The 12,387-nt window shown below is 41.6% G+C and overlaps 1 protein-coding gene across 1 annotated transcript; it reads right to left on the reverse strand.

The window, feature by feature from the left end:
- Positions 1–3,067: 3,067 nt before the first annotated feature.
- slc7a3b (solute carrier family 7 member 3b) lies at positions 3,068–9,617 on the reverse strand (the record flags this gene model as incomplete). Its single annotated transcript, XM_079497110.1, has 10 exons — positions 3,068–3,112; positions 3,258–3,424; positions 4,017–4,267; positions 4,870–4,972; positions 5,739–5,878; positions 6,563–6,785; positions 7,413–7,531; positions 8,202–8,373; positions 8,870–9,031; positions 9,245–9,617. 10 exons carry the CDS (start codon positions 9,615–9,617, stop codon positions 3,068–3,070), a joined length of 1,755 nt encoding a protein of 584 aa, XP_079353236.1.
- Positions 9,618–12,387: the final 2,770 nt, after the last annotated feature.

Here is a 12,387-nt window from a genome sequence, read left to right on the forward strand (position 1 = left end):
AACGGACTGTTGTAGTGCCACCAGGAGGCCGACTTTTGAAAAACAATGTTTTGGATATTACTCCTCCAGATTCTGTCCAAAAATACCGCAAATCGTTACACATCTCTATAGTCATCATGTGTTCAAGCCGGATCTGTCCGATATTTCATATTCCATCCTAATTGGCTAACATTGGCTTTCAAAGTTTGCAGGATTTGCCCGTTTGGAACAAAAAGCCTCAGATCATGAACGCAGCATGCAATTTATGTGAAATCAGGCATGGACAAAGAAAATCGGCCCTGGCATTTGTGGTCTTCACCGGCCCAAAGACGCTCACACTACTATGTCTTTATTACTTGTTCTTTTTGTTTTGGCTCAGCCCCGGCCCCATGTCTGCCCAGCCCTTCTGGGGTTCATGTGTTTCGTCCGACAGAGCATTGGTCCGAACGACAACCTACCTCAAACCATCACCCTAACCCTAACCTCCCCCGGGGCAGCACACCTAAACCTAACCCCAACCCTCTCCCGACCCCCAACGCACCTCGGACCAATGCTCCTTCGAACCAATGCTCTGTCGGACCATAGTATGCCTCCCGCCCTTCTGGCATCTGCCAGAATTGCCAGACTGTGACCCAATCCGGGCCTGCGTGAAATCTTTCACAGACTTTCCTACTAGGCTGAGGAATATATCCCACCCTTTTCACTTTGGCCTGTTATAGCGCCACCAACAGGTGGATTTTTCAAAACACATTTTTGGAACAAAATGTGCCTCAAATCATCCAATTGCCATCCAAGGCGTAAGAAGAAATGGCACCCTTTTCACATTGGCCTATTATAGCGCTACCAGGAGGCCACAACCTGACCTGCCCTGGTAGAGACCTGTGCCCCGAGGGGCACGTACTTTATCTAGTTTCTGATTATGATTCTGACAACACATGTAGAAATATTGAGATTCATATTAAACAAACAAATAAACATTAACAAGAATACGATCTAAATTATTTACAATGACATCATGAGATAGCCTATATACAAGTTACAAATTAGTGACTTCCTCCTGGGGGATCCCGAGACGTTCCAAGGCCAGTGAGTCGATGTGTTTCCTCTAACTGCGACTTGGTCTGCCCCGGGGTCTCCTCCCAGTGAGACGTGCCTCAAGGACCTCCCTAGGGAGACGCCCGAGAGGCATCCTAACCAAATACCCGAACCACCTGAGCTGGCTCCTTTCCAGGCGAAGAAGCAGCGACTCTACTCCGAGACTCTCTCGCATGACTGAACTTCTCACCCTATCTCTAAGGGAGATGCCAGCCACCCGTCGAAGACAACTCATTTCGGCCGCTTGTATTCGCAACCTTATTCTTTCGGTCATGACCCAGACTTCATGACCATTGGTGAGAGTAGGAACGAAGATTGCTCGGTAGACAGAGAGCTTTGCCTTCTGGCTCAACTCTCTTTTCGTCACAACAGTGCAGTACAGGCTGTACAGCGACTGCAATACCGCCCCTGCCGCTCTGATTCTCCGGCTGATCTCCTTCTCCGTCCTCCCCTCACATGTGAACAAGACCCCGAGATACTTAAACTCCTTCACCTGGGGTAATGCCTCATTCCCTACCCGGACTGCACAATCCACCGTATATACAATACAATGTATTATGGATCACAACATATTTAGGCTACACATTTTGGAACAAGACATGACCAAACACATTAAGAGTAGTCCTGAAAGCATAATATTTGTGAATGAACAGCTCTTTAGGTAGTCATCATCTCTTCTTTGGGGTCTCCAGTTGAAAGGGATGTGAGGTTATGTGACTGAGGGATGGACTCAGCTGTTCTGCAATTAATGGCACTGTTCCTGATTCCATAGCTGAAGTAGATAATAAAACCTTGCAGACATCAAGGAATTCAAGAATAAGAAAGAGAAGAAAAATATAAATGTAAACACTTGTTAAACTGTCATTGATATATTGTAGATTAATATAGAAAAACACAAGATAACTTTATTCATAACCCTCAGGACTTTAATGCGTTATTGTGTATTTCTGAGTGGTGTAAACCACTCCAACAACTGGCTTTGTACCCGTGTCTGTTCGTACCAAAAAAAAATTACCCGTGTGAACTGAGTGGTGTAAGGTCTTATATAGCCTGTCTGACGTAATGAAATCATGTCTGACGTAATGAAATCACACCCGGGGTGAACAGGGTGAACATAGCAACCATGCTAATATTTTGAGCACAGACAGACAGACAGACAGACAGACTAACAAAGCCAGTTGTAGGAGTGGTTTACACCACTCAAAAATGAGCATGGTTGCTATGGTCACCCAGTTCACACGGGTGTGATTTCATTACGTCAGACATTACGTCAGACCACAGCTGATCTGTCTATATAAGACCTTACACCACTCAGTTCACACGGGTGTGATTTTTCTTTGTATTGATGGCAGTGACAGTTGACCTATCAATATGGGAAATGGGGGTCATCGGGATTGGGATTTAAACCCGCAACACGCTTCCAGGCTAGCATTGCAGCCTAGCATGCCCAGACCACCACACCGGCGGCCCGGGCCATCCATCTCTACTTCTGTTGCAGTAGTTTTTTTTCTCAATCTTATATAAATTCTTTCCCCCTTTTTAGGGGGGCTCATTATGACAATTCCCAGTTTTCCACCCTACTGCTGTCACTCCTAACGTTGGTCGGTGGCAAGGTGTAAACGAGTACTCTCCCACTCCCTCCCTGCCCAAAAGGCCAAACAGGCCCTGACCAACCTGTAGAAGTCATTAGTGACATTTTCAATCAAAAACATCATCAATAAAACTATATCTAATATCATTATCTTACTAACCTATCATCATCCATACAGCCAGGTGAATCCACGTGGTTCCACGGAGCTGCATCATGAGGCATATGTTAATGAAGATACTGACCAATGGCAGCACAGGGAGCATGGGTACCTGTAAATATATTCAAAGAATATTCAACCATTTCCAGAAATGCGCAGTTCACGTCTGATAAGACTCATCAACATTCTAAAATGACTGACGGACTGGATTAACCAATCAGGACGAGACTGGTGCATCCTATTCACTAGTACTGGGCATGGTGATGTTTTTGAAAAGTGGGCTGGGGGCGCTGGAGCAGTCACAGAGAAGAGAATGGATATTTATTTTTAGGCATTTAATTCATTGTTAACTTCAGAAAAATAATGAAGAATCTAATAGTTTTAACACAATAAAAATGGCCTAGTGCAAAATTAAGGAAGTAGAAGTAGTCCCACCTTAAATGTGAGTGTGTCTGTGCTCTGAGGCTGTCGCCATATGATGACTGTACACAGGAAGCACAGCAGGGTCAGAGTAGCACAGTTAACAACTACTGAAGTCTTTGCCATGACCAGCTCATCCCAGTACCGGGTCAGAACCAGGCACAGCACAGTGACCACTCCCACTATACAGAGAGGGAGAACATGGATGGAGGTAATACAGGTTGAGCAATGAGTATATCTCCCCATTCAGGAAAAACAAGATCTGTAATTTGTTCCTTCTCAATACCATTACGTTGCATTAGGATTATATCGCCAGCAAAAACAAACTTATTCCAGTTTACATTCTATTCTATAATTATTTAAATAATTATATATGTTCATCATCAAATATCCCAAATTATATTAGTGTATATTCATTCCTCCATTATTTTGAAGTATTCTAGCATACAACTGTCTGTTTCTTTTACAGTATCAATGTATGTTCTGTCAATGGTTCTCAAACCAGGGTCCTGGGACCCCCAGGTCTCAATGTGGGGGTTCCAGGGGGTCCCCTGCTAAATGACTGATTATGAGGAACCAAATGGGTCTATAACTCTGAAACACATACAACCAAATTAACCCTTCAGTTTAATTAGTCAACCAAACTAGAAATCCTTGAAATTAAAAAAGATTGAGAACCATTGTTCTATTTATGTGATGTGACCCTTGAAATGTCTTAATCTACAGCATGTCATTACTCATACAATAGGGCATGTAAACAATTGAGGAACTCACAGAAGACAGCAGTGGTGCTGAGGATGATTGTCTCTGAGTTGTTGGTAGGAACATCACAGCTAGGTAGAAGCAAAAGTTTGGGAGTAAATTCCTCTGCGCTTTTGGCGTCATTACAACCACTAGGGCCCCCCTCCTTTTGACTCTCATTATGACTACTAGGTTCCTGCTTGTCCTGGTTGTCAGAATGACCACTGAACACCTCTGTCGTCCTTGCTTTTGGTAGACAGTCATTCGGATGAGCTGGCTGATATCTACAGTAACACGTGCAAAGAAACACAGAATTAAAAAAATGGTATAAGCAGAATATGGCACTATAAATAAATTAACACACACACACACTATATATATATATATACATATATATATATATATATATATATATATATATATATATAATACAGTACATAATGATTTTTTCTTTATTCTATCTACTGTACAGTATATACTGTAGTATGTGTGGTTGTGAACAAAATAACTCAAGAACAGAATTTCTGGAAATATGATTGATTGATCTGGATTGATTTTTCTCCCTGGAAATAAAAACGTCTGGGTTTCCAAGGCTAGCCTCGAAGAGATGATTCAAATTGGTGTTAAAAAGGTCAAAGTACAGATCAAGATTTTTATTTCTGTTTCTGATCTTTGTCTTCATGTTCTTTTTTGTCTGAATTGAAAGAAACCTCTCACTCAGATTCCTTCAATGTGAGAATGTAAACTGATTTTGAAAACCCACTGGCCTGCCCTAAAAATAAACAGGCTTACAAATAGTGAAACAAAAATACTGCAGGGCACAATAATAACATTGATTGTTTATGATAGATCTTACATATTGCTCTGTTGTAAGCCATGGACTGACCTGAGGATAAGCACACAAACCGACACAAGTGTATAGGCCAGAAGTGTCCCTATTGACATCAGATCTACCAAGAAATCCAGATCAAACAGCAATGCCATTGGAGCTGCAGAAACATTGACATAAGTTATTGTTATTAAAGTGAATTTGATTAGCGTGGAATTCTGTTTGACATTTCAGCACAATCACAGATTGTGAACTGCTGTCAAGTCATGGAATCATCTCATGGAGTCATCTTGGCAGACACATCTCTCAACATTTAAGAGTAGGCTTAAAACTTTTGTTTTTGTTAATATAGATAGAGCTGGCTCAGACTTCTCTCCTCCTCTCCATCTCTACACATCATGTCCAATCAATGAATGTTACTGACTTGACTTCTTCCTTAGAGTTTTTGTGCTTTCTCGTCTCAGAGGCTTCTATGGATCGTGATGGCGGGGGGCACCCACTGCCGCAATAAGAACTATTCGTGCCTGGTTGATGATGACGTAATTAAGATAGGTCTCAGATTATATACAAGTATACATACATACGTTACCTGTTACCCAACCAATATTGAAACATATCTTAATTACGTCACTATCTGAAACCCGCACACAACGCGCAAGTTGGCACTCGACAGAGTGCAGTTCTAGTTATTGTTATGGTTGCTGCTCTCTCAAACAAGGCAGATGGTTGCCTAACTATAGCCAGGTTCTGTTCAAGGTTTCTTACTGCTAATGGAGAGCTCCCAGTGCTTGCTGGGGGAATGGGGGAATTGTTGGATCTCTGTAAACGAAAGAGTGTGGCTTTGACCTGCTCTTTGTGTAATGTGTCATCATGAGACGTTTGTTGTGATTTAGCGCTATACTGTAAAACTGACTTGACCATCTCACCTGCCATAGCACCAGATACAACTGTGGCCCGCAGAGGGATCTTTGTTCTGTCATTTATCTGTGATAGGAAGTTGAAAATCAGACCATCCTCTGCCATAGCGTGGATCAACCGAGGCAAAGGGAACATGCTGCCAAGTAAACTACAGAAAGGTATTAAAGCAAGAGAGCTTGTCATTGTGCACGTTATTGTTGAGTTCCAGAGTGGAAAGGATAGAAATGGTCCAGGAGACATCACATGCAGATGAAAATGGTAGATGGTCGGGTTTCAGGGGCTGTGGTCAAAAGGCCAAATCACATAGGACAGTGGTTCCCAAAGTGGTGTGCCGAGTGCCGAGGCCAGAGGCATACTGAGACAAGTTCAGTTGTGCCTTGTGATTTTGTGACAACCACACATTATTATTAGTATAGGTATGGAAATATGGGTGCTAACAATATACACAATATTGAATGATGAATATTTACTATTGACCATAGGAAAATGAAAAACAGCATAATAAATATCATCACATTTCCAGTGGATAATCTTAATCTGATAAAAACATATTTGTAAAAATGTATGTACGTTATATAGACACACACACACACACACACACACACACACACACACACACACACACACACACACACACACACACACACACACACACACACACACACACACACACACACACACACACACACACACACACACACACACACACACACACACACACAGGTGCGTCTGACAATGATCTGTGAGGTCTGATTGGACAGTGAGGCATTCAGGAGCTCAACTATTTAGACCTGTATAAGGTGTGTTCACCCACTACATTTGAGCCTCATACCTGGTGGAAAGTGCACAGAGAGAACCCAGCGTCACAACATGGCGGCCATAACCCCAACCAACAAATTGGAAGGCTTCAGGCAGCGGGGTCTCTGCGTTCAGCAGGAAGTAGGGCATCATCACTGTCAGTGCTGTCGAAACTCCAAAGTAGGCGACAAAACAGCAGAGCAGAGAGACCACTATACTGACTGGAATGGACTGCATGGGGTTCACTGCCTCCTCACCTACATGAACAATACACCCACAATTGGATTAGCAAAATATAATAGAGGGGTGGGCATTGTCTCAACTACTCTTAAACCCTGTAAATGTCTTCGTACCACAAATAGTAAAAAAACTAAAACAAAAAAAACAATCAACATATTCACAGCATATCGCCTTGCGTAACATTTTAAGTTTGTAGATCTACTACAACAACCATTTTTTAATAAAAGAAAAAAAACATGACTAATTTGCCCTGAATAGAAAGCCAGTTAATGTAAGCCATTAAGATCTGAGGCTGAATCTACAAATGCACAAGACACTATAACTATAACTTTATAATAATGTGCTGTTCAACTGAGCTTGTATGAACAGCACTTATATGTTACAAATGTTATAAGTTGTCATACACGATTACAAACATTTATAATGAGTGTATAATGCATTATAAACACAATTAGAATGTATTATAGACCCAATCTTTAAGTAAAGTGTTACCAATGTTTATTATGGCCACATATCCACACTTTTTATATATTAACCAATACATTAAAGTTAGCTATACAGTAAATGTTCCCAATAAACAACATAAAAAAACAATATAAATATAACATAAGAATAATTAGAATATATATGAATCCTGCACAGGCCTGTAGCTGCAATGCAGTCGAAGCCCACGAAAGCGTAGAAACATGTTGCTGCCCCTGAAAGTATTCCTCTGATTCCAAATGGAGCAAACCCTCCAAAGCCAAACCTTCTCTTGATGAGCCTGGACACATGTGGAGTATGATACAAATAAAATAAATATGGTATAAACGTAGAGAACACAGTGGATCAGCTCAGACACATGTTTGGCTGAGGCACGGCAGTACTCCCTCCTTCCCTCCCATATGGACTGTCCTCCATTGCAGAACTACATTAACACACAAACATACTGTACATGTTATGAACCAATAGAATAGTTCTCTCTGTGAAGATAAATGGAGGTGCTCATTTCATACACGAAGACAATTCAAATTACTGCACATAAGGCATAAAAAGTAATTCAAAGAAAACATAGGCATTTAAAAGCATAATCTAATAAATAAATTAAGAAAACAAAGATAGGCATAAAAACTAACATTAAGGTCAGGGTGTCATTACGGTTTGACTTTTTCACACGCTATGAGATTCTTCCGGAGTATTGTGCAACCGTGTTTTATACTCAGATAACACGTGGGACTTTAACTCATGCACAAAAAGGGACTCTAACCTACACATAAATCAATCTATGCTGCTGTCCCGAGACTCCCAACAGATATACAAACCTCTGTCGCTCAGTACAGGTACTAACCAGTCTAGATGTAAAATCATGTTCTTATGTTGGTGTCCTTTCTGCCTACAACTCTGTGCTGTCCTGAATTGTGTTGTGTTGTGCATTTGTGGAACTGGTGACTCACTCTGGGTCTGTGATGTTGGTGGTGTTGATGAATTGGTCAACATTGAGGCTCCAGTTTGCCCAGTCACTCTTCACCATGCCGGAGATGAAGATGAAACCCAACACGGACACGTTGATCACGGTAAAGATCTTTCCCACTAACACCGACTCACTCACGCCAACGGACAACAGGGCTGTGTGTGTTAAAAGTGATATTGACTGACAGACACACAGAATAAGTCATTCAGACACTTCACCAGAACCCATGCCCAAATAACTGGAATAAAGCTAGCGGAGTAATGATGACAATGTTGATTCTTCTACAGTATCTGTCCATCCAACACTTTGGTCACAAACATGATAGGACTGGTTGAATTGCCATGGGATCTTTCTAGATTGGGCTAGAACATTCTAAATGTGATATTTGCCTGTTAAACTTGAAATAATAGCCGGCGGAGACTCTTATATGCTGACTGCAAGATTGGGGTAGTAAGGTTTTATTAGCAAGACTGTTAGCAAGAGCTTGTCACTCTAATAAAATGTCTGACACTCAGTCATGCGTTGTTCAGTTGAACTACTTCCGGTTGGAGTAAAGTCTAATTTATACTTTGTTGTGTGACAAAGTATACATTTACAGTAGGAGCAACATGGCGTCTAGGACCAGGCTAGTAGAGAGTATCTCAATCTCACCTGTGAGAAGGACAACCAGAAGAACAGCAAATAGGTCGGGGTATTCAGACAGCATATTCCCAGGGACTTTGAAGGACACAGCGCTTTTGATGAACTGTGATATTGCCTGCCCAACCAGGTTATCAAATGTCAAACTCCAGGCTCGAGCAACGCTGGCTGTGGCTGTGAGGTTAGTGACAAAAGAAAGGAGGGAATTAGATGGTGAGAGGCAGGAGTGATACTGGAGCTCTCTGTCTCTCTCCATGCATCACTTTTCTGCTAGAGGTCTAGCAATTGACTGAATTAGACACGCTCGTGGCTCCTAAGCTGTGGAATGATACCAGTATAACCTCCAAGTCACAACATCCAAATCTAACAAATTATATTTTGGCTCACCGATTATATAAGACAAGATGAGATTCCAGCCAATGATGAAAGCCCATATCTCTCCTACAGTGGTGTAGCAGTACACATAGGCTGTCCCTGCCTTAGCAACTCTGGCTCCAAACTCAGCATAACACAGGCCGGCCAAGATGGAAGAGACTGCAGCAATGAGGAAGCACAGCACAATGGCAGGTCCAGCTTTCTCCCTGGCCACCTCTCCAGACAGCACATAGACCCCAGCTCCTAAGGTGGAACCCACCCCCAGGAAAACAAGGTCCAGTGTGGTCAGGCACCTGGCGAACTGGGTCAGTGATGCCTGGTTCTGCTCTATCGGAAGCCGCCGGAACATCTTTTTACCCAAGGAAGCCAGCCTCCACTCTGCCATGACTGGGCTGATTTAGACCAGAAGGAGAATCCAGTATGAATGGTATGTTCTGGGTTAGAAGGATTACATCACAGGGAGAGATTACACAATAATAAGAATCAATACACACAAGGTATTGAATGTTTTGAGAGATTTTGAGAGACATATTCAGCCGTCAGACTATTGGCAAAGAAAAGGTTATTCATTTGACACTCTGGTGAACACCCTCCCAGATCCTTATGCATGAGTTATACTTAGTTACGAACTTGCGAACCAGTGTCTCGCATTGAAAATATCAGATCTTCAAGCTCACATCATACTGCGACAAGTTGTGAACTTGTAGATCTTCTATTCCATGCGCAATTTAGTATAAACAGGCTGATTTACACTGAGCTTAATGATAGCCAGCACACCAACGTGGCATTGGCTCAGAATGTAGAGAGCCTGATGACAGCTTGTACCGACCAGCCAGAAAGCCAGCAGTGGTAAAGTGCCTGTGGGTTCTAATCCACTGTGGTGCATCTGGCTTTGTAGAGCGTCTATACAAACTGCATGTACTCCTGTGGGGTGGGGTGTCGTCAGCAGGCAGTTTTGGGCGGGAGGAGTAGAACGATGCCTCTTCACTGGCAGGTGAGACCGTAGGATATAACAGCAGTGATAGAGGAGTAGAACGATGCCTCTTCACTGGCAGGTGAGACCGTAGGATATAACAGCAGTGATAGCACACACAGAATTTGAATTTGTGTGGGGAGGAATACATAAATACTAAATAAAGGGGTAAATAAAAAGAAAGAATGCCAGACAGTGGAATAATGTTTCACACACTAATGCTGTTTACTTTGACAGTCTTTAGGTTTTCCTGGAGAATTTGTGCACATTTTTCCACACACGACTAAAATATCTGAAGTTACCCATATCAACCAGTGACACCATCATGCGACAGCAGCCTATAAACGGATCTTAAGTGGGGCTGTATGATGTGTGGTAAAGTTTAATTACACTGTTCTCTTTATTACAGTGTGTGATTCATCTCAGCCACATGGAGGCTAAATCATATAGCCTACAATAACCCCATAAAATGAAATGTGACTCAAATCATTGACACTCAACTCACTCAGTGCATCTAGTACCTGGTGGAATGAATGAAGAAACAACCTTTGCTGAGGAGAGGGTGAGCTCAATTTTGAGGCTTTGGAATGGAGTAGTGGTGTCTCCATGGTTACCTCACATCAGCATCTAAAACGCTGTCATTTGATGTACATTCTCTATTCATCACGTTCCTGGCACCAAGGGCCAGGATGATTATGGACTGCCTGCCCTGGGCTACAGCAGACACAAAGACCATCTTATTCCCATCAAACTTGTAATTCTGTAAAAACAGTGTCATGTATGACAATAGTATCATGGATAAATTAGGCTCGGGTTGGGACAAAACAGCTTTTAAGGTAAACCACACCAATGCAACTCAATGAGTTGCATTGATGTGGTTTACCTTAATGTCCCAACCCGACCCTTTGGTGTGGTTTGGGCTTTAAACTCATTTGTTCCGTTGCATTTCCATCTATACAAGGATGCTCTCGTCTTTCTCTTAAACTTTCAAAAATCACACTTGTGTGAATTGAGGGGCGCTCTTATCAGCATACATCACATTCCTATGCTCAGCCAATCAAATCATTTCCGTGGTACACACACACACAGCTGAACATAGGAGGGGCTAGCTCCCCTCAAAAATTATAATGCAGTTCACTAGCATAATGGCTGATTTAGTGTGTATATAGATAGATAACGGAGCTGATTGCCTTGCATGCGACAGCATTTTGCTGTACTGTAGTCTTTCTCCCCCAAAAAACATGTAAAGTATTCTACAATGTACAGGGTACAGCATATGAACGCACAGAGGCTAATTCTGAGGAGTCAACTCTTATATTTAAATTTTATACACCCAGGCATGAAAGAAAGCAACACACATTTACATTCCATTATGAGCACATCAAAATAATATTGAAATTATGACTCACATACGCTGACTGTCGGATGTTTGTTGTCCTCGCAGGAAATGTGCAGAATGGTGTTTCAACAGAAGATCTACTGGGGTTCTGGCAGACGATGTTGTCAAGCATCACAGAGACATGACTACGTGAAGGCACTCCCCTTTTACAAGAGGTATGTTTACAGACAGCAGAGGAAACATGGTTGCATTCATTATAGCATAAATGTGAACCCCAATAACATGTTCATAAGAACACATCAAAAGTTATTGTAGGAGCTGGCAGAATTACTATGTCTTAGGAAGACAACTGAGAATGAGTGAAATAATTTTGTGATTAAACAACATATTTTGTCTTAGTGGTTGTCTCATTCTCCGTTGTGAGTGTTGGTATTATGCCATATACCCATGAAGTAAGTACTTTGTTCCAGGTTCCCATAACACTACAGTCCTCAGTGTTAATTCATTCATTACAGCCAGGTTCAGTTGGTTATATTTGTACACTCTGAGTAAAATTAAATACTAAAGTAGTAGGGCTGTTAGGTCCTCTCTCTGTTGAAAAATAACAGTAGACATAGATAACTGGATTTGTGTTTTAATAAAGTACAATGACTTATGAATCATTTTATATGAAATGTGCATGAAATGTTTAGAATGTTAAATTCTGAGTAGCATATGTGATTATAGCTGTAAAAAGAAAAAAAAAGAAATGAATACAATTAAAAATCATTAAAAAAGCAGCAATACATTTGAAAATTATAAAAAAGAAAAGATGTAGGTATATGTCTACTGTAAATAAATTAC

The sequence above is a fragment of the Electrona antarctica genome (genome assembly GCF_951216825.1).
Source record: "Electrona antarctica genome assembly, chromosome: 1".
Taxonomy (NCBI): Eukaryota; Metazoa; Chordata; class Actinopteri; order Myctophiformes; family Myctophidae; genus Electrona; species Electrona antarctica.